The 24,917-nt window shown below is 25.5% G+C and overlaps 1 protein-coding gene across 1 annotated transcript; it reads left to right on the plus strand.

The window, feature by feature from the left end:
- Positions 1–731: 731 nt before the first annotated feature.
- LOC100201361 (nuclear pore complex protein Nup153) lies at positions 732–23,980 on the plus strand. Its single transcript, XM_065791401.1, has 3 exons — positions 732–1,094; positions 19,026–19,097; positions 20,257–23,980. The coding sequence occupies exons 1-3, from the start codon at positions 963–965 to the stop codon at positions 23,794–23,796; spliced, it is 3,744 nt and encodes a 1,247-aa protein (XP_065647473.1). The 5' UTR covers positions 732–962; the 3' UTR covers positions 23,797–23,980.
- The last annotated feature ends 937 nt before the right edge of the window (positions 23,981–24,917 follow it).

A 24,917-nucleotide genomic window follows, 5' to 3' on the forward strand; every position in this document is an offset into this window, starting at 1 on the left:
ATATATATATATATATATATATATATATATATATATATATATATATATATATATACATATATATATATATGCATTATGAGAATTTTTTTCTTTTCTTTTTTGAATTCTTTATCTAAAACGCTTGATAAATGAAAACTTTAATATAATTTTAATTGTTATTTTGAATATAAATGATTATTTTAAAAAATAATGAGCTTAGAAAATATTAATGAGTTTAAAATGTTGTAAAAACCAGGTCTTTGAAATCTATTGGTTTATTTCAAGATTTGTTACAGTTGATTTTCGGTATCTTGAACTCTCAGGGAAACGGGTAAAAAGTTCGCAATATCGAGAGGATTTTGGCTCAAATGAGTGTACAAGGGACCGGAAATAAAGTTCGAGATATCGAGTAGTCAAGAGTAAACTGTATTTCGAAAAATTCACTCTTTTTTACTAAGATTTTGTATAGACTTTTCTGCTAGTAAGGCTAGTTTAAACTCAAAAAATTAAATAACTCTTGCGAGTTTTGCCTTTATTCACATAGATTTAATGAGCAAAGTTGCTCAAAATTGAGTTTTCATAAAATATATAAACGCCAATCGAGGTCAGAAAAAATAATTTTGTTTTTTATTTTTTATATTAGAAGTGTTAGTATAAAAACAAAAAACGGTAAAAAATCGTAACACTTTAGTATCAAGTTTTGTATGAGTTGTCACAAAACCACTAATCCCCCTACCCCCATAGAGCGTGACGTAATTTATGGACAACCCCTAAGGTTTGTAATGCAACTTCACATAATCAAATGTTTTCTAAATATGTTTGTTTTTAAGATTTCTTCATGATGTGTTACCACCTTAAACTTTGAAAAATGTCGCAATGGTTTTTGGGTGTCATCTGCCGCCATTTCGTATCCAAAATGGTGTCGTAAGGTCCAAAAACGTGATTTTAAAAAAAGTTTTAATAATTAAAAAGTAAAAAACGAAATGTATAATAATAATGTTGTATTAAATGATAAATCTCGAAAAATAAAGTCTCATTCCTCAAAGAGTCATAGAGCAAATCCATATACGAAAAATCGAAATGTTCATTTGGAGAAAAAGTCTGATGTTGAGCAGGTAGATTTATTGAATTTTATATAATCAGTTATTTTGTTATTTTAACCATTTTCATTTCAAATTGTATTAGAGTATTTTAGACACATTAAAATATTTAAAATTTCTAATCTTATAATGGTATATTCTTTAAACGTGCGATAATTAAGTTTTCTGTTATAGTATTCTATTGTTTTAATGTAAATTGAAATATAATTTATATATATATATATATATATATATATATATATATATATATATATATATATATATATATATATATATATATATATATATATATATTATATATATATTATATATATATATTATATATATATATATACATACATACATACATACATACATACATACATACATACATACATACATACATACATACATACATACATACATACATAGATATATATATATATATATATATATATATATATATATATATATATATATATATATATATATATATATATATATATATATATATATATATATATATATATACATACACATATATATATATATATATATACATACATACATATATATATATATATATATATTTATATATATATATATATATATATACAAACATATATATATATATACATATATATATATATTTTTGAAGTATATATATCCTTCAAAAAAAAAAAAAAAAATTGCGGAAAAATAATAAGTTAGTAGAATGTGGATTTTTCAAAATTAAAAAGTACAATGTTTGATTTTTCCTGTTATATAAAATTAGTAGCTTTTAAAATACTCAATGAATATTTTTTGAGAAAATAAGTTATCAATTTTTTTTTATATACAACACTAAGTAATTATAATCCAACATAGATATATTTTGTATGGTTTGAAAATCATTATTTTTTTAATAAATTCAGGAAAGCGTTTTAAAAATGATCTTATATGTATATTTAACTTATCTTTATTATAATTTATATTTCTAATTAAAGAAACCATTTTTAAAACGATCCAGTATCATAGCGACAAAAAATAAGCCTCCCTGCCAAATTTCAATCCAGGCCCCAAAATTAATTCTCTGCTCCCCCCTCCGTTTCTTTTTCTTGACAAAAATTATACAAGAGACATATGCAAGTCTAGTAAGTAGAAAATCTAATGAAAGTTTTTTTCTTGTCATTATAGCTACAAATTGGTCTATAACACCTTTTAGATTTAATTAAGTTGCTATTTCTGCTTCAGTGCACACAAAATGATTTGCGCTATTGTTGTCCGTAAATGTATTTCAATGTGCTTAAGGATCTTTTTGCAGTTGCTACGCTTATGGTTAATGTCAAATGTAACATAAGTGCTGCTATTATATTTTTAAATGAGCAACTTATATCATAATATGTTATTGTGGACACAGGTAAAAATGCAAAAATGCGGAAATTTTCAATGTGTAAAATCCATGAAAAAAGTGCAGAAAGTTTTTCCTAACTCTAAGCTTATCGCTGCCCAAACCAAAACACTTAGTCAATGATGATAAGTTCAATCCTCTTAGTCTTTTACAGTATAACAGATGTTTCAAGCTGGAAGTCCATTTTGTTACTTTATGTATATGATATAGGTCCATAGTTTTCAGCAAGTAATTTATCTTCCATTTTTTTATAGACTAAACTAAAGTTTGTTACTTTCCAGAGAGTGAATAGTATTCCAGAATGAAAAAATTTGTGAAAGATTTTTGTAAATGCAAAAAATATTTATAGAGGTTTAGATCGGTAAGTTAATAGTGTCTGAAATAGAAAAATCCAAGTTGTCATCATAAGTTCATTCAGTTTAATATCACTTTTTTAATGATGGCAATTATTCAGAGGGATTTTAGTATTATTTCTTTTTTATGTGCTCTTTTTGCTTTAAATCAGCTTTTACGGAATAATTAGGAAGATAGCAGTTTATTTTAAGTTTATTATTCTTCCATTTAGTTGAGTAGTTGATGTACCATACTGATTTTTTTACTCGGATTAGGTTTTTAATATGTGGAGTAACCCAAAGATCATACTTTTTCTTTGTTATTAACTTAGGATAAAATATTTGCAAACAGTACAATTGTTAAAAATAAAATATTCCAGTTGACTGATGCAATTATGCTTGATATTGAATCATAATCACCTTTGCTGTAATTAAACAACTAAGATTCAATTTCGGAAATCGGTTTTGAAACTAAAATTCCTCAAGTGATACTAAAGTGGCCCTTAGTATTATTACCTATTATTAATAACAATTTTAAAATAGAATTACTGTTGTAGGTAAATAACAACATATGGTTTGAGCAACCATAGGGTATCTGGATTTAGATAATGTGGTATGTTAAAATTACTGACAATGAAACTGTCATCATAGGGCTTCCTAATTAAGCTATGAGCTAATTTTTAGCAATATATTATATTGAATTAGCATCATTTAATCTATTTATAACCTAGATAAGTATGTGTTTATTGTTAACTTTTACAGATAAGTACATCATTATTGATGATAGCTACACTGCCACCTTGACGTCTGTCTTTGCAGTCTTTTTTTTAAAGTGAGTAATTGTTTTAATACAATAGTTTCACTATTGTACTTTGCTTTTAAACCTAACGATGTAATACTTACCACTTAACTAAATTGTATATTTGTGAATTAATACTGTTTGCTTTAATTTTTTAGATATAAATAAATAAAAAGCTCACTATTTGTAGTATTAGTCAAGATTATTATTAAACCTAAAAAAATAGTCTGAAAAATAGTTAGTAGTTCTTAGCTATATAATAATAGCAAAAATTGCTAATATTCCTATGTTTATAAACATGCATATTATTTTTAAGAATGACTACTCTAATATATTTTTTAAGAATGACTACTCTAATATATTTTTAAAGAATGATCAAATATATTTTTTTCAGATACATATAAAATTGAGAATAAAAACTTGATTCTTATATTTTTGTTTAACCGCAAAGAGGAAAACCCCTAAATTTTCAAACTTGATTTAAGTTTTTTCAAAGAAACTTTTTTTATTGACGTCAAATATTAAATACAAAAGCGCATTAATCAGACCGGATTTTAAAAATGAAAATAGTTAGAGCCGGAACTTTCCTTGGCAAGAAACAAAATGGTGTTCAAAATTAATAAGTTTTTTGTTAATATCTCATTCAATAATTTGTTTTGGAAAGTTTAATTACCTTTTAGCTTATTTTCTAATGTTTATCTATGATATGAACAAAACTTGTCTTGGCACTGGGGGATCCCTTTAAATATTCTTTTTAATTTAAATACCTAGTATACTAGATATTTAAATACGCTGATTAAATTTACTTGCTGCCTTGTGCAGTGAACAAATCTTACACTGCCTCTTGAATGCCTTTGTTGCTTAGGGATTGTCCATAAATTACGCAACACAAAATAAATTTAAAAAACAAAAGTAGGAGATATTAAGCTCTTTTACGCTGCAATTTTCATTAAACTTAATTGGCTTTTTTGATTTTTTATTTAAATTAAGGCTCTGCAAGGAAAAATTTTGAATATTTTTGTTTTGTTTATTGTGAAAGTTTGCGTTATATAATTTATGGACGATCCCTTATTTAAATTAATTCTAAAATAGCATATTGCAATGAAAATTCTATTAACTAACATATTTCTCAACTGAAATTGGTGAGTTTCTTTTTTTTTTAAAGTTATCAAGCTATCATAAACTTTCTCATTTGAAAGCTATCAATTTAAATAAATTTTTTTACTTATCATTGATGACCTTTTAAAATCTTAAATATCATATTTAAAGCAATTTTATATCACTTATAAATTTTATTAAAATTTACACATTTAAATTTATTTCATGATAAAAATCATAATATAAAATTAGATAAACAAAAATACAAATATCTATACTGGCTTGGTCGGGAAGCGGGAACGATTGCTCTGATAACTGACCACGGGAATAATAGTTGCGAAAAGCTGGCCAGATTTTTTAGTCGTTTTGAGAACATTTCAAAAAACAAAAAAAAAGCGCAAAAAAGATTAATTAGACCCATGAGAGACAAATTAATAAAAAATCTAAAAATAACTTTTAACGCGAAAAAACTTAAAGCAAAATAAATTACGTTTAGAACAAATATTTTCGAAACATTGCTCTTTGATAATTTTTTTATAAAATTAGGCGACATTTTTTACATAAAGTAACATCTTACGATTGCTTAATAAGGATATGAATGTTCTTTTATTTATTAAAGAGTTTAATATAATTTTTATTTATATACTCGTGTCCTATTTCCAGTGCTGGACTAAGGAGGGTTGGGGTTAAAGGGGGCTATAGTCCCGAGCCCCGCAATGTTAAGGGCCCCGAAATAGTCAAGAAGACTTTTTTTTTAGTCATTAGCGATATTGTATAGCAGTTCCGCTTCCTCTTCATAAAGTATTTTTAGTTGATTTCTATCTTTTTAGGTGATTTTTATCTAGTTAATTTAATTACTACAATAACACGGTGTGGCACATAAAAAGGCCCGAAAAGTCTAACATGATTCTAATAAAACTAATGCAAGCTTTAGTTTTGTTTAAGCTGAATTATTTTATAAATAAAAAAGTTATTTTTTTTAAATAACAATTTAATGTTTCGCAGGAAAATTTTAACATATTTGAAACAATTCTTTTTAGTAAGATGAACAATCAAATAATTAAATCATTATGTTACTGTAGAAATTAAATTAACTAGATAGAAATCAACTAAAAATACTTTATGAAGAGGAAGCGGAACTGCTTTACAATATCGCTAATGATGTTTAGCGAGTGGGCTTTTTAATTTTAATTAGTATTTAAAACAGAAAAAAGTAACTTTTAGTTAAAGGATAACAAGTTTGTAAGAATCGCAACTGAAGCAAAAATATTTAGAGCTAGTAAACCAATATCTAAGAACTTAAAAACTTTTCTTTATATTTAATAACTTTCTATATATGTATATATATATATATATATATATATATATATATATATATATATATATATATATATATATATATATATATATATATATATCAGTGGTGTACACTTGCGGTCGCCCGATAGCAAATCCTACTCAAATCTTTCGAAGGGCTACTGGAAATAATGTTTTGATGCAATTGAATCGCCTGGCCGGGCGACTATTAAAACTGGTTCATTTTTTAACTTATTACTTAAACTTATGTTACTCATTCAAATTTATTTTTTTGTCGCAGTTTGCATTTCTACATTTAGTAACTTTTTCGCCACTAAAGGTAAATTTGTTCTTTTGATCTTGAAAGACTATTACTTTTTATCAACAAAATATTAATTTTTATCAATGAAACAGCTTTTGATAATTACTTATTAATTTAACGTAACAATAAAGCAATATTTCTAAAGTCTGATTGTTGAATTTTATTTTCCTTCTTTTCTATTAACTTTCGTCATTCTGTTTAAATTAGAACACCAGATTTTGTTTTTTATAAAGAATGAATGAAAGTTTCAAAGTCATAACTGCTGTTAATTAGCAAACATTTTTACAAAATTAAATTATAAAAATTTCTTATGTTAAAAGTTTATTTATTTAATTTTGTTGAAACGCTTGTTGAAAACGCCTTCTTTAAATAATATTATAAAATTTTAATATACAAATAAAGTTTTATTATAAGCTCTATAATAGTAAACATTCCATTGTTATATTATTAAAAATAAATTAAATATGAGACATTTTTATTTTAAAGAATAACTTCAAAAAAACTTTGTTTGAAAGCTATTTTATCTTTCATAGTTCATTAAAAGTTTAATTACAAAGTAGACTTTTTTTTCTCTCTTTAAAAAAGAGCGAGTGCGCAATAAAAACACCAAGATGTTTAAAACGCTGGTTTAAATGCTTTTTTAAAAACCTTTTTTTAAAAAAGTCCTTAAAGTCGCATTTTTTATTCAATCAAAGGTTAATTACATAAAACGTGACGCAAATATGAATACCAAAACATTTTAAACACTACAATATAAATGTGTCAATAGTTTTTTCACAATTCTCATTCATTTAAAGTTTAATTACATAAAAGGTGGCGCAAATAAAAATACCAATATATTTTAAATGCTACTTTATAAATGCAACAATAGTTTTCTTATAATAAATATAATGTTTCATAACCGCTGAAATTGAAAAAAGACAAATAATCTTTTTTAAAACTTTATACTCATCAAATATTTAAATGTAATTTTATTCATAGTGAAAACACACACTTTAAAAAACTCATTTAAGACATATTTAGAACATAAATAAAACTCTTTTTTTTTTATGATAACGGACGACTCAAAATAATGGCGGGCAACCAAGATTAACCAAATTATTACTCTCAGTTGCCTGCCGGACGGCCGACTAAAATCCTAGTGTACACCACTGTATGTATATATATATATATATATATATATATATATATATATATATATATATATATATATATATATATATATATATATATATATATATATATCAGGCCTTGTTAAGAAGCGTTACGCAGGTCGCATTTTGCTTGCGAAAAGGCAATTTGCCTACGCGTTCAGCAGTTTTGCGCTACGCAAAAACTTATATCTTTTAGAATATTTAAATTATCTTTTGATTGTCGTTAACGTGATGTTTATTCAGGAGAAATAAAGTCGTAAGTAAAAGCATTTAACCGCAATTGTAAACTAATAGATTTTTTGTTAAAGAAACAGTTTGTTTCATAATTTTTTTTGTTGTTGTTAAAAATTAGTTAAAAAAAAATTAAGTGTTTTAAGTTTTATCTTAAGGAATTAAATATATAAATTCCTTTTAAATCCAAAAGCTATTTTTAGTCATAATAGTTTAAAAAATGCACGATTTATTTTGATGTAAATATTTTATTAATAAGATATTTTGTTTATTGTTAATTCAATAACGTAAAGTTTTAATGACGTTCGTTTAATTTATGAAAATAAATTATGATCATGAATATGTTATCAGTAACTGATAAACAACAAAAAAAAACTCTTTCTTGTTTAAAAACATTATTAAAATGAGTTCACAAGTTAAATAAGAAAAAACCTAAAACCAACTGTAAAATCATAAGAAAATAAACAAACATTATTTTACGTTTCATGAAAAAAATATTTTTTTCAAAATAAAATTTAGTTCATATTTGAAAAAAATAATAAAAATGATTTTTATTTGTAACTTTTGTTATAGTGAGAAAAAAACCAACTGTTTGTATGATTTTTAACGTGTTAATAAAATAACTTTAATTACAATGCGGTACTTGAAAAGACGCAAGTGGCGCAATATAACTTTTAACGACGCAAAATATATTTGCTGAGTTGAGTTACTTAGAAATGCGTTACGCGTTTTCGCTACGCAGTGAAATCTCGTAACAAGGCCTTATATATATATTTATATTTATATATATATATATTTATATTTATATATAGCGCAAGTTACTTTGTATGCATGTTTGTGTTTAGTAATTAGAAACTTCTTTTAAGTTTATTTCATAATTAGTTTTATTAACTTTGATGATTATTAACAATTTCATTGAAAACACAATTATTGTTGAAAGTCTTTTTGTTTAACAAATAAATCGTAAAAATTTCCTTAAAAGATTACATTAGAATAAAAAACAGATACACATAATTACATTTACATAAAAAATACATACTTTTAACTATAAAATAAGAATATACTAATAAAAATCAATAATACATAATAAACTTTCAAAATTTTGACAATTTAAAAAATATATATTTAAAACATTTTTGTAAACAAATAATATTAGTTTAAAAAATTTACGGCTTTGCAGATGTGCAGGGCTTGTGATGAAAAAAATCGTCAAGCGTGTTAAATCGCGCTCGTAAAATTAGAAAATGTTTTCATCGAGCGTGATTATGTGCGCTCGAAATAACGTCGGCGAGCGCGATCATGAAAGTTGCTGAAGGCGATGCTCATAAAAAGCTTTTTTTTTTTTTATATCTTTTTTTATTTGTTACATAATTCTTTCGTCAAAAAATGTTTGAATTAGTTCACACTCATGAAACTACTTCAACGAAGTAGATTTTTATACTTCCAAACTTCTTGTATATTGTCAGATCGCGATTTTATTTTTAACTATTTATATTAATAAAAAAACAATATCAAACAAAAACGCAACTTCTTATTGTTTTAGTATTGAAGTATAATTTAGTGTTTTGATTCGTTGTTTTGATATATGCATTTTAAAATGTTACGCGGTAAACTTAATTAACGGTTAATGGTTTTTATATTTTTTGATATTTTTTATTCAAATTAATTATTTAATTTTTTTCTAAAATTTCTTTTTTATATTACGGTTTTTTAACCTTAAAAAAATAACACAAGAATAATTTGAAATAATAATAAATTAGAATAATAACTTTCCATTTAATAAATGTTGACGTTATTACTTTGTTTCCTTTTCGAATGCTATTGCGAACATTCTAAACAACAGAATCGTTTTAAATTTGAGTTAAAATAAATAATAGTTAATAAAAAAACCTATACTATAAACTAAAACTAATTTTAAAAATTACTCTATTATTAATATTTATTTTTATTATAAACGATGTGTGGAATATTATAAACAATAAATCAAATAAATCTTACTTGATATTTTCACAAGATTAAAAATACTCTAAATAGATTAAAAATAAAGTTTTAATTTTCTTATAGTGGTTTTCTAATTTTCTATTCTTATTTTATTTGCGCATTTTTGTATTCATATTGTGTTTCCACGTGCACATTCCATAATAGAAATTAGTGACTATTAACGACTTCAAACTGCTCATTCATTACGTTAGTGCAAAAGAGAACGACGTAGTGCTTTTTATATTTTATATTAGTGCTTTGATAATAGTATATCTTTAATAAAAAATCTTTTTTAAATATTTTATGAAAATAAAAAAATAATCCCGAACTATTGGACGAGCGTTATTTTATACGCTCGTTATAAGCTGAACGAGCGTTATTTATCGCGCCTAGAACGTTTGAAAATACCGTTTACGAGCGCGTTTTACGAGCGGAGCGCGATCGCGCTCGCTTCATCACAAGCCCTGGATGTGGCTCCAAGAATTAGTATTAAATAGTATTAAAGTATTATTTTGTATTATATAGTCATAGTATTAAAGTATTAATTCGCATGATATATATTCTTAAAACAATTTATGCTAGAAATATCAACAAATTATGAATAATACAATTTTTAAAACAATTCGACAGAAAACTCTAGAACTTTATTTCGCTTAGTCAGCATAGTTTTTGAACCAATAGAATTAGTTTTTTCGTAGATTTGGCAAATTTTTAGTGTTTGTGAATATTCTTTTTATACTTCAGCACCAAGATGTTTTAAGAACATTCAACTTTATGTATGTTTCCATGTATGTCCATAAAACAAAAATTTTTTGTTCTACGGACATATATAATCTACAATGTTCTCAAAACGACTACAAAACCTGGCCAGTTTTTTGCAACTAAATATTATTTCCTTGGTCAGTAATTGAGAGCAATCGCTCCCGCTTTCCGACCAAGCCTGTCTGTATAAAAAATTTCTAAAAAATTTTTCAAGTATTTTAAAACTTGAACATTTAAAAACTTTCCATACAATACATAGTGTTTTTATTGACAGTCGTCAATTACAAAGTCATTTCAATTTTTAAAAAGTTATATGAGGATGGTGGCAACTGTAAAAAAAGTTTGGTTAAAAATTTAAGACTATTAATCTTTATTTATTTATTTATTTTTTGCATTTATTTGCCACAACTAAATTCCTAATACCTCAAAAATGCTGTGTAAAATATTTTCCTGGCTAACACCCTGAATATATATATAAATATATATATATACATATATATACATACATATACATATATGTAAATAAATATATATATATGTATGTATATATATATGTATATATATATATATGTATACATATAATATATATATATATGTATGTATATATATATGTATATATATATATATGTATGTATATATATATGTATATATATATATATATATATATATATATATGTATGTATATATATATGTATATATATATATAGTTCTATAGATTGTTGCATTTGGGAAGCACGTAAAAGAAAAAAATGATTCTTACGCCAACATATACGTCACTTTTAATTACTTTTGACTTTCGCCCAACATTTGCGTTTTGGACAAAAGTCAAAACCATTAATTTAATTACAAATTAATCGTTTTTTTAAAAAACTGCAAAAACGCAAATTTAATTGACCAGAATGTTTTTTAAAGCATTCTGAATGTTTTTAACAATATAAACTGCTTAATCGACTAACAAATGGCCTGACTCGCAACAGTGCTGCTACATCTACTATCTTTTAGCCTGACTCGCAAGGAAGTGCTGCTACATCGACTGAGAGTTTGGTTGGGACAGGCAGTCTATCAATTAATAAAAAAAAAAATTCCGGTCTTGCATTTTAATTGTTACTTTTTGTTAACAAAATATGGAAAAAACTGACAACATATATATATATATATATATATATATATATATATATATATATATATATATATATATATATATATATATATATATATATATATATATATATATATATATATATATGTATATATATATATATATATAATATATATATATAATATATATATATAATATATATATATATAATATATATATATATATATAAATATAAATATATATATATATATATATTTATATATATATATATATATATATATATATATATATATATGGGCAATTCCATTTTTAACTTACGTTACATGCACAACTACTTTATTAAATATTTTCCTTATGTTAATTTAACTTTTTGGATGAAATTATTTTGTATGAAAGCTGTTAGTCTAAAGAACAAAATAAGCTAAAAAGTTTTGATATGGCCAAAAGAGGGCCAACTTATTACTGAAAATGCCACTTAACTTACATTACACGGAAAACAAAGTAAAAAAATTGCTTAAAATTTTAGGTCAACTTTCTGCGAATCAGTAAAGCAGTTTGTATTAGAAACTTTCACAATATGTTGGGGATTCTATACCAATTTAAAAAATATATAAAAATTTATCCTGGCTAAGGAAACTTTACAAAACTGGTGGCACTCTTCCTTAGAGATTTTTCATAACCTTTATGATAGTTATCAAATTGAAAACAGTTTTTCTGCAAGACCAAGAGAAACTTTAAAAAATTATTTTAGTATTTCAACTTTATTAATACTTATTTGAGTCAAATAAGAAAATCTTTGGTTTGTCAAAGTTTTTACTTACGCTTCTTATGTTTATGCATATTGCCTTATTTTCATTAGGTTGAATTTTTAAAATGCTGCAAAGTTTACAATTAAATCTTTTCAAATATTTTTGACATAAAAACTGCTATCACAGTTTAGGAGGGAGAGGGTTTCAGGTATAAGTGATCGTTTGTGACAGAAGGGAATGAGTTATTGACAAATATAGGAATGGGAATTAACAAATATGATGATAGGGTGACTTGCTTTATGGATGACCTCCCTTAATTGCACTTACAAATAATTAGTTTTACTAAAACAAAAATATAAAAGGTTTTAACTGATTTTTTTATAATAGGAGAGAGCAAATAAATCTTTTTTTTTTTTAAATGTCTAAATAAAAATATTTATTTTATTTTTATTTATTTATGTATTTTTATATGTCAACTAAAATAAGAATACATAAACAAATGAAAAAAAATAAAAATATTATTAATAATTTTAATTAACATTAAAAAAAAATAAAAGATTTTTTTTCTTAATTCTCGTAATATAAAAGTTTCAGTTAAAACCTTGTCAAGAAATAAGAATTAATGACATAATTCATTTTATTAGTGAATGTAATTTTAAGTTACACAAATTTAAAATAAAAATGGGCTTTAACTAAGCATCGTTATTCAAAACTTTAAACGTAAAAACGTAACATTTAATATTCTTTTGCATATATTATTAAAAAACTTGAGTTTTTAAACTAAATTTTGGAAAAAACAAAACTTCAACATGTTTTAGTTAACTTATGTTACATGAAAATTGCAAAAATTCTTCCGTTATTTTTTTGAAATATTTTATAAAGTATAAATTTTGACCAACAACAATTTGAACATGTTAGCTCCATTTTCACGCTATATTAATTCTGATTATGCAAATAAATTCATGGTTAAAATAAAATTTTACAATGATATTTTTTTTTTATCATGCGACAAGCAGAAAATCCCTAACTTTCGGAAGCATAAAAATGGCTTGAATTAATTTTAGTACGAAAGATATATTTTAAATAAACTTTCATGTGTCTACATTAATATTCATTTGCTAAAAGAAGAAAAAGAGAATAAAGTTTGACTACTTTTTCATTTTCCTCTGTGGAATTGCCCATATATATATATATATATATATATATATATATATATATATATATATATATATATATATATATATATATATATATATATATATATATATATAAATATATATATATATATATATATATATATATATATATATATATATATATATATATATATATATATATATATATATATATATACATACAGCGTCAAAAATAAGGCAAGCGGTCAGTTTGACTTGCTAACACATGGAAATGACAGTTAATTTTTTTTATCTGCTTTTAAAAAATTTTATTTTTTTCTTTGTTTATATTTTCGTCTTAGTGACTGAATTTTATAAATACAAAAATAACTTAATGCTTAAAAATTAACAACTTTATATTTCTTTTAAAATAATAATTTTAAATAAAATTAATTCTAAACTCCATATCTTATATATATATATATATATATATATATATATATATATATATATATATATATATATATATATATATATATATATATATATATATATATATAATACTTGCAATTCTTTCAGAGTATTTATATATATAAATACATATGGCAAGTGTTGTTTTTTTTTGTTGCAAAAAAATACTGATATGTGGCAATATTTCTGCCACCGCCAAAAATTTTTCCCTAGAATAGCCCCTGATATATATATATATATATATATATATATATATATATATATATATATATATATACATACATATACATACATATATATATATATATATATATATATATATATATATATATATATATATATATATATATATATATATATATATACATATATATATATATATATATATATATATACATATATATATATATATATATATATATATACATATTTGTCTAGCAATAGGCAAAACTAAAGTAATAAGAACCTGACCCTTAAATTTACCAACAAAATTTGAACTTATTTATCAAAATTAAAATGATGATTTAACATATATATAAAAGTCTATACCCAAGCACCTAATGGTTTAGATAATGCACACAAACCAGAACAATCAATACTTTATGCTATTAGTAGTTTCAACAATCAATTCACCAAGTTAAAAAGATTTACAATGTTTCATATTTCAGCTAATTTTAAATAAAAATATGACAAAGTTAAAGAACTCATCAACTTTTGTTAAAATATCTAAATTTTTAAATATATCAAATGATGATATATAGATGTCCTACAACATTGTGAATCCATACTTCTTAAACCTCCTGGGAATGACCCCTATGTTTATGCTTGATATGTTAGAGATCACTAATTTGTTAAAGCTAAGCACCTCAGAAATCACTAGTAGAACTATGTTTATATAGGCGTTAATTTTAATGAATTATGAAATTCATAAGCTTGTGGATTTTGTTTGATAGGACTTTCACTCATGGTAATTCTTGCAGAGTATTTCTTGCAGTTTTTCATAAAAAAATTAATGTACATTATGCTCCAATCCTATCCACTATAAGAATTGAAATAGTTTTTTTTATGTTATAATATGTTGCATGATTTCTATGCAACATGCCATTTAAATAAACATTTAAAGTAAAATACAAAAAAAAAAAAAGATTAAATTTTTTAGGTATTCAAATCACCAACAATCAAACAGGTAATTTCAACAGATATCAAAAAGGATTAACAAACATTGAGATAAAACACAATAATGATCCAAAAATCTTGGAAGTCATCTTTAATGGATTATCCATAGTCTTCTCTGTTAATTTCCTAATAGACATATTTGTTGAGAAAGGATACAAAAAGAAAAAGTCACAAAACCTTGGTGTGTCAATGTGAAACAAAAACAAGACTCAACATAGTCAAATAACATAATAGCCTTTGGAGCAGGTAAAAAGATTATAAATAGAACCTAAAAAATTTAAAAGAAAAGTTTGAGTCAATCGAAATTCAATTTAATAAGTGTGTATCTTGATGACATTCAGTATGTGAAAATGCAATTCTAGCTCCAATATTATCTATGCTTGCATAATCAAGAAGGAAGCCTTCTTAATGCAAACTTAAGGAAAGCCATAAAAAAAAGTGATGTTTACTAATTGTTTGTTGGTTAAGCTGAAGATGCTAGTACCAAAAATCTAAAGAAAATTTTTTAAAAAATGATAAAAATATTTTATTTAGAAAATCGTTTTTATTGATGGTAATTAATTCAAATTAAATTACTAATATAATAAACAGGGATGCGGAGTCTCAAAAGGGACTCCGGATTTAAATGTTACAAAAAGATTACTTCTTCCTTGTTTTTGGTATCCATGGGGTCTAATAATATAAAAATGCTTATGGACTACTATTGGTAAAAAATTAGGACTTTTTGCTTAAAGGAACAATCACTTTTTGAACCCGGAGTTTTAAAGTATAATGGCGGCAAGGACTCCAAGACTCCTGGCTAAAAAACAATATGTTTCAAGTTATTAAATTTCATGAGTTTTCTTTATATAGCAGATCATAAGTCAACCAATATGTTCAGAGCTTCTGGAAACCAGAGACCAGGAAAATATTGAGAGAAGCCAGAGTCCTTTTGGGACTCCGCATCCCTGAATATAAATATTGTGCTTTGGCAGGAATAGCCCTTCCTGACTGCACATCCATTTTTTTTTAAAACAACTTGACCATGGATGTTTAGATGTTTTGACAATTTAGATATTTCAGTAATGTGCTGAAAATAAATGTTTTAAATAACATTAGGAATAACTTTGAACTGTTGATCTTTTCTCAAATTTTTATATTATGCCAAAAATTTTAAATAAAATATCTAATTCCTTCTAATGATTGTTTAAAATAAACACATTTTATTTAAGTTACCAAAAAATATTAAATATAACTTTTTATTTATACAAACATCTTTTATGACAAAATAAACGTTTGAAAGTATTTTTACAAATTTTTATTTTAAATCTCTTAATCAAATATGTTATTGTTGAAATACATATTTTAAGTGATTCAAAATTACTATATGAACAAATAAGTTGGAATAAAATGATTTAATTATTGATGTACCAGGTACCTGGTTTGGACCCAGCGACTTGTTAATTCAGCTGCTTTTTGGGTACCCAGAATTGGCCATTTTGTTGGGTGAAGCAGAATTATGTTGCAAAATTTTGATAGTCGCAAATTTGATTGTTGAAAATGTAAAAAAGGAATAGTGTCACAAATTGTCGCATTATTGATTGTCGAATAATAGAATAAGGAATAATGTCGCAACTGAATTTAATGAATAGTGTTGAAAACAAAAAAAAGGAATTGTGTTGCAAATGAATTTAATGAATAATGTTGAAAATAAAATAATGAAATAATGTCCTAAACAAGTTTAATGAATAGTAACAAAAATAAAAAATAATAATAACTATAAATGTATGTGTTTAGATAACATCTCTGATGTCATATTGAAATAGCCTGCTGCGGGGGGCTTCAGTACATACACCAACTATCTTATAACCTGCTGCCGCAAAGGAGTGCTGCTACATCAACTGAGGGTTTGGGGTTTGGTAGCAATCTTTTCTTTCTGTAAAAGCCGTATGCTATAAAGATAAGCAAAGCGAGTAAATAATTGCTGAAATTAACTATTTGCTGAAATTAACTATTTGCGACACTTAAACTTCTTGATATAAGTCTAAGAATGTTATGGAGTTGATAACATCAAAGTCCTATTTACTCTATAAAGACGTGTCTCACTTAAAGTATTTTTTTAAAATGTATTTTTGCATAATAATCAACATTTATTGCAAAAAGGAAAATGATTTATACGGATATAAAATTAGTAATGCAAAATGAAATAATTAAAAAATACAAAAGAAAAGAATGGGAAAAAAATAATAAAATAAACCTTTTTAAGAGTGTAAGAGAGTTTTTTTCCCAAGAGAATTTTGAGTCATTAAACTTTATATGAAATACAGTTTTCATTTACAGTAACTAAATGTTTACAATAGTTCTAAGTAAACAACTGATTGCAATAAAAATGTAATACCCTGTTCACACTGACGCTAAAACACGTTTTAATTTAAATGCATTTTATGTTTTTGATGTTATAAACTGTATAAAACAACAATAAAGCAGCATGACCAGGTTGTTTTATATTAGCACAAGTTTTTTATATTGACAAAACAACTTCACAGTATTGTTTTATTGTTATTTTATGCAGCTTTTTACAATAATAATTTAATACGCATTTAAAACAAAATGTGTTTATCATCAGTATGAACGGGGTATAAGATTTCTTACATATTTATTGTAAACAATCATTTAAAAATTTATTTGTAAATAGTAATATATTTACTAATATAATGATGGAGAAAGAATGTTTATGGACATTGAGTTGACACTTAAATTTGCGTGATTTGAATTTGTGACCTCGAGTGTAAATATTGTTGTTTATTAGGATGAAAATTGATATATTTAGGCCAACTTAATTAGCGCAAATTAATCAGCATTATTTTGTGAAAACAATTCAGCACTAGAGGCTTCACAAACTTATATTCCAACTTTTTAAAATTGACCCATTGCTGGGTACGCGGACTTAGATCTGGTATTTTCTTTCAGGTACCTAGAATCCAGGACTCTGCTTCTTTTTTTTTTTTCTTCAATATATTGAGAAAAATTGTTTAAAATCTTTTTTTTTTTCTCTTTTTTTTTAAATTTGATTCTTTTTTTTTTTTCTTTTTTTTTTTTATTGTAATTCACCTCCCGAGGCCGAGAAGGCCCCTACAGATGAGGAGGCTACTTGTGGTTATAACCCTCTCTCAACTCTATAACTCCGAAACACGAACAAGGCCGCTGCGCGGAGAAACAAGATTCACTAGTTAGAGCCACGAAATGATTGAAAAAAGTTATTATTTATTAAACTGTTTTAATATTATATATAAAAAGACTTCATTATTAATATTGTATAATATTACTATTTTTTTTTACTGTTTTCATATTGTATACATTTTTATTTGTTAAACAGCTTTAATATTATTATAGTACTCTTTGATAGTTTAATTAAAATTTGTTTATTTATTAAACAATCATAACAAGTAGTTTTTTACTTTATCAAAAAGCGTTTCACGTAACTTAAACAAGATGTTAGGTTTTATCTAATTTAGATGCATCCATAAAATGTGTATGCTGTAAAACAACTGATTTAGGACTGTCCTTGTATGCATCTGTATACTTTTCAACTCCCTTCCCTCTGCTTTCATACGCATTTATTACAAAAGCACTACGAAGATATCAAACTTTCAATTAGACACACTTTTATAAAATTTCTTACCTAGTAAAAGGTGTAAACCAGAACAACCAGAGTAGATCTATATATATATGTGTGTGTTTGTAAAGTAAATGAGCTTCTTTTTTTTTCCTTCTAAAAACTTCGGATGAAGCGACTCCTTTCCTTACTTTGTTTTCAAACTTTTTGTGTTTTATAAAATCAAATTTTAGTTAAAAGTAACAAAAACATAAAAAAGTTCCTATCTATTAGTTAACTATGTAATTAGTTTTTTTTATTGCAATTTATCAAAGGCAAAAATAATTTTATGAAATATTTATATTTTATCATCAACAAAATAAATTTTGAAAAATAATTTATTTACTCTTTTTATTTAGGGTATATTAGGACGGGTTTCAAATTACATTGTTCCAAATTGGATATCATCTTGGTGGAAAAAAGACAAAAATGTATGTTGCTTCATAAAATATATATATTTCTTGCTAACTATTCTTATTTTGAATGTTGTTACTAGTTCTGATTCTTTGTTGTATTAGTGGTTCTATTGTGTTTGTTTATTGTATTACAATTTATAATGAGATTTATATAACTTATTTGGTGGTTTATATTATTTATTGTTAGATTAATTTATTGCCATTAAGAATATTTTTCTATTGTTAGATTTATATTACTTATTTTTAGAATTATATTACTTTTTTGTGTTTGTTTTTTCTAACTAATTACACAAGAGACTTATTTATCAACTGTTAGCTTTTAAATTTATGCACAGGGTTAAATGTTTGCAAATTTAAAATATGGTTTGGATTGCATGTGTTGTCTTTTGTTTGTATTGAGTTTTCACTGTCAAGACATGTTTTTCACCAACTAAACTTGTACATTTAATGCTTCTATTACTGCTAGTAATGTTTAAAACTATATTGATATATGTTATCAGTTTAGTTTTTTTAGATAAGTACATATTTAAAAAAAATAGTTTGTATTAACTGTTTGCAGACAGCTCACATATAGCATTAGTAAAATAAAATAATGTCTATAAAGTACCACAATCTTAAGTAGAAAACTATAATCTCAAAATAAGTTACCACTTAAAAAAGAAAGTAATGTATAAAAATGTTTGTTGGAAATGTTTTTTTTTCAGATAATCTAGCTTGAAAATAACCAATAATGCTGCTTTGAAAGTAAACAAAAATTAATCTAAAAACTTAATATAATTTTATAATTTAACAAATTTTAAGTTTTAATTATTTTTTTAAGCTAATAAATATTTTTGAAAATAGATTATATTTCTTTTATAATTAATAAATAAAAAACTAAAATATCAAAAATCTAAGCCAAGTTATATTTTCAAAGACTCTTTAAAAATTATACAAAAAAAATTAAGCTGTCTTTTGCTGATTGTAGGAAATCATTTTAAAGTCTTCAAAGTCTTTGTTTTTTAGTTTTATAGGTATTGTAATAATGTTGTTCTATGGTATCGTGTAATTTTTTTTTCAGATTTTTTAAAACGTTTTTCTGTAATTTTAGTTTTATTTAGAAGTTTTGTTTAAACTTTTTAAAGTAAATTTAAAAAAATAATATTTCTGTAAAATTTCTTTTTGTTTGATTCAGGAAGAAAGCAGTGGTTTTTCAGAAAATGATGAAAGTGATGAAAGTGACGAAAATAATGCTCAAAGCAGCCAGCCTCAAATCATTAAATCAAATGAAAATCATAAAATCAAGTCATTATCCTATGAAGGAACTCAAAATAGCAACTCGATTGTACAATCCACTGCTGTGAAGCCTCCATTATTAGGGTTCTATGATAAAGTTGGTAATTCTGATAATACTTTAAATCAACCTTCATTTTTAGATAATAGCTTTGATTCTGTACAGATTTATCCAAGCAAGCAGTCATTTTCAAACGATGAAAAAGTTATTGAAGTATCAAATTCAAACACAGTTAATCATAAATCATCTTTTGTGCCAAAGCCTGCTTTTAATGTTTCAGCTTTTATTTCTCCTAACCTCAGCACACAAAATTTTAATACCACAATGAACACAACATTGGATTTGTCAGCTGTGAACAAGTCACTGTTTTATAGTGGACAAACAAAGTTTGGTGGTTCTTCTACATACAGACAAGATTCAATTAAGAGACAAAGAATATCTCCTGTTTCTAACCAAGCATGTACCACACTTACTCAAATGAAAGCAAAATCACTTCCATATGCAAAGAGGAATGCAGTTACAAGTGCAACAGCTAAAAAAATTCTTAGTACTTTAGACAATATGTCTTCACCAGTTAAAGATTCACGAAAGTTGCCTTCTATGCAACATCTTATATCTCCTTTAACATTTAGTCAAAAACTGCGCGATTTATCTAAAAAGAAAGATTCCAATATTATAAAACCTCCTGTAAGCACCTTGGACACTGTCAAACCGTCTCAAAAAGGATTCATTTTATCTACCAACAATACAAATACTGATCAACAACAGTTTGTAAAACCATTAAAATCTATAGAAAGTTTTACTTTTGCTAAATCAGATTTATCTGCTTCAGAAAAAGTACCAGTTGATTCTAAGCAAAGTTCTGACATCATCACAACCAAAACGGATAATTTTTTATCTAAAAAAACTGGTAAATTAAGAAGAGAGCATACTAGTAATCATTATTCTGTTCCCAAAACTGAAGAAATTATAAATACTCTACCGAGTATACCTAATGTATCATTTTCTTTGCCCTCTATAACTACGTTCAAATCATCATTTCAGTCTGCCTCTGTAGAAATTTTGCCTAAGCCTTTTATTTCAATCGAAAGTAAAGAAATAGCTGTCAAAGATGCGTTTTATTTTTCTGAACCAAGTGTTTTAGCTGTTAGAAATCACAGTGAAGACCCAAAAATGCAATGTTATACATTCAGTGAACCCATATCTATTAAAAAGCAATCAGAAAATAAAGTTTCTCCACCTATTTTTATAAATAATGAAAAAGATAGAGTTAAAGAAGGTATTATATTTAAAACGTTTAAATTGCCAGGTTCATGGGAATGTAGTGTTTGCCTTGTTAATAATAAACCAGACTTTGTTAAATGTGCAGCTTGTCAAAACGAAAAGACAAAGTTACCAATAGAAAATAATAATATTAAAGCTCCTTCAGTTTCTAGCAGTTTTCTACAGATTCCTCAAATAAAGCATTTATCTTCAAAGTTTTTAAAATCAGAAAATTCATGGGATTGTTCCACCTGCTTAATAAATAACAAATACAGTTCTGATAAATGTGTTGCTTGTGAAACTCCTAAGTCAAAAAGTGTTGCTAATGAACATTTTGCTGCTGACAATTCAAAGGTAACAATTATAAACGAAAATTTTAAAGCCCCCACCGTTTTTAACAATAATCCACAGATTTCACAAACAAACCCTTTATCTTTAAAGTTTTTAAAATCAGAAAGTTCATGGGACTGTTCTACATGCTTGATAAACAACAAATCTAGTTCAGAAAAATGTGTCGCGTGTGAAACTCCTAATCCAAAATCAATTGCATCAGTTGATAAATTTAAATCAGATAATCAAAATACAAAAACTAACTTATCACTTTCTAATTCCCTTCCTAGTTCAAGTATTTTTACATTTGGTAAGCCCAATCATTCTGATTCTCAAATCAATATTAAAGTTCCCTCTTTTTTATCAACTACAAGCAAAGCTGATTTCGCAAATGTTTCTGAAGATGCAGCTTTATCTAGCAATGTTTTCCCACTTGCTAAACCTTTATCTGAATCAAATATTTTCACATTTGGCAAACCTAGTAATTTAACCGCTCAAAATGATAGTAAAACTTCATTTTTCAAAACTGGGACTAATGATGATAATATCGTAAAAGTTTCTGAATGTACTAGTTTTTCTAGCAATTTTTTCACTCATGCTAAATCTTTGCCAGAGTCAAGTATTTTTACATTTGGAAAACCTAATTATTCTACAGTTTCAAATGATGTTCCAGCTTTATTATCAACAACAAACACAGCTGGCACCTTTATCAAAGATTCTGAAAATACAAATTTTTCTGGAAATGTTCCATTACTTGCTAAATCGTTGCCTGGATCAAGTATTTTTTCATTTGGAAAACCCATTATTTCTACCCAAAATAGTAACCTAGATCCATCTTTATCAATGACTTCAAGCAAAACTGATAGTTTCGCAAAGGTTTCTGAAAGTGCAAACATATCTAGCAATGTTATAACTTTTGCTAAATCACTACCCGAAACAAGTATTTTTACATTTGGGAAACCCAATAATTCTTTTTCTCAAAACAGTTTTCCACCCTTTTTATCAACAACTACGACCAATTCCAACGCCACTCTTAATTCGGTACCAACATTGACATTTAACGCAGCGAATAATGAAAGTAAATCACGCGAGTCTTCACAATCTACTACTACTCCGCTTTTTTCGTTTGGTAAAATAAACGAAAAAACTGCGACTTCCTTTCAATGGGGTAAGACTTCAGCAAACCCTATTGATGCAAAGTCTTCTGAAAATACTGCATTAGGAACTAGTTTATTTTCCAATAAATTACAATCAGAATCTAGTTCTATTGCTTCAGGAGTTTCAACGAATGTATTGCAGCCATCTTTTTTTAGTCAACCTTCGGTATTTAGTACTACAAGCTCGGTTACTAATGCTCCAACGTTTAGTTTTGTAAAAACCACTGAAGGGCCGTTATCATTAGGTTTATCCAACTCTGCTTTGGTTTCTAAGCCTAGTTCGACGTTGTTTGGGTCTACACCTACCGTTTTTGGATCTTCTGTAAGTACCAATCTAAGTAATACCGGGTTTTGCTTTGGTAATTCAGCATCAAGTTTTTCTGCTATCCCTTCTATTAATTTCTCAACAAGTTCTAAGCCATCTTTTTTAAATGAAAATTCTGAACCTTCGTTTTTGCCAAGTGCAGTAGTAACTAAACCATTTGACTTCAGTTCTTCGAACGTACCCTCTTTTAACTTTACTTCCGCGCAGATGCCTTCTTTTAATTTTACCTCTAGTGATAATACACAAAACTCTGATGTTTCAAAAAATTTGTTTTTAAACGGAACAAGTGGACTATTTTCAATTGGTGCCGCACCTTCATCAAATGACAGGCGTTATAAACAGCATCGTCGGTCGCGGCCAAAATAAGCAAGTGTTTTTTATTTTTTGTGCAAACCTACCAAATCTACAGTTCGAGTACGTAATATAGTTGATACCAAATATGGTGGTTGTTTTTTCAAAGGTTGAACAAGTTTTTTAATTGTTTTATAAAATATCCGGATTGTATTACAAATTTTGTTGTAAATACGCAAAATACAATGCCATAACTATTGCTTTGTGTTTTAATTTTTGCCTTAAATTCCTTTTATTAAGTCTAACTTTAAGCAAATCTCACAAAATAACATTTTCTTGCTACAAGTTCGCATAAATTAGCAATGATTATCGCACGTAGACAAGATAATCTGCAGTTATTGTTCAACACACGAGGCCAGTTTAATAAAAAAAAGCAATTTCTTTTGCTCAGCGTTTTTGGAGTAATTACCCTGTTCTACGTGAATAAAAATTTGAGCGATTTTGCTATAATTTTTCTTAAACAATAGGGAGGGAGCAAATCAAATTGTGGGCAGTAATTTTTTACCTTCAACCGTATAAACTGATAGACACGCCGTGAATTAAATATTTTGAAGCTAATATCTTTTAGCGTGTGACGTCACGTTTGGGCAAAACTAAACGCGATACTAACGAAATAAGGCTTTAAGAATAGAAAACTCAAGGATAAATGTAAAAATATTCAGTAAACTTTTTTTTTAATTTATTATTTATATCAAATTTTAATGCATTCTTAGATTTCCTAGAATAGAAAACGCAACAGTTAATGCAGTTTTATATGCATTATTATGGATTACATTAATATACAAAATAACTTCTTATAGATTTGAAAAAAAAATTTTGCTTTGTTAAGGTGGAATATCCCTTCAGGTTTTTTTTTTGAGTAATTATTATTTTATAAATTTAACTTTATATACGTAATGTAAATAACAAAATTAGATTAAAAAAATTTCCTTTGGTAAAACGGCCCCTGTAACCAATAGACCAAAAACCACAAAATTATTGAAAGACCCCGGCCAGCGTATCTCAAGATCTACACAACTTTAACAAAATCTTTTTTGGATAATTGATCTTGCAATGTTGTTCTGTGATATGAGTGGAACAGATTTTTGATATGATTTTTTAATAGGCTGAAGAGTGGGACCAAAATTGGGCTAAAA

Source organism: Hydra vulgaris, chromosome 02, assembly GCF_038396675.1.
Source record: "Hydra vulgaris chromosome 02, alternate assembly HydraT2T_AEP".
In the NCBI taxonomy this organism is placed as follows: Eukaryota; Metazoa; Cnidaria; class Hydrozoa; order Anthoathecata; family Hydridae; genus Hydra; species Hydra vulgaris.

Coding starts and splice junctions, on each gene's coding strand:
- LOC100201361 (XM_065791401.1), top strand. CDS start 963: ATGTATAATAATAATGTTGTATTAAATGATAAATCTCGAAAAATAAAG. Junction 1,095..19,025: donor AAAAGTCTGATGTTGAGCAG/GTAGATTTATTG, acceptor CTTTTTATTTAG/GGTATATTAGGACGGGTTTC. Junction 19,098..20,256: donor GGTGGAAAAAAGACAAAAAT/GTATGTTGCTTC, acceptor TGTTTGATTCAG/GAAGAAAGCAGTGGTTTTTC.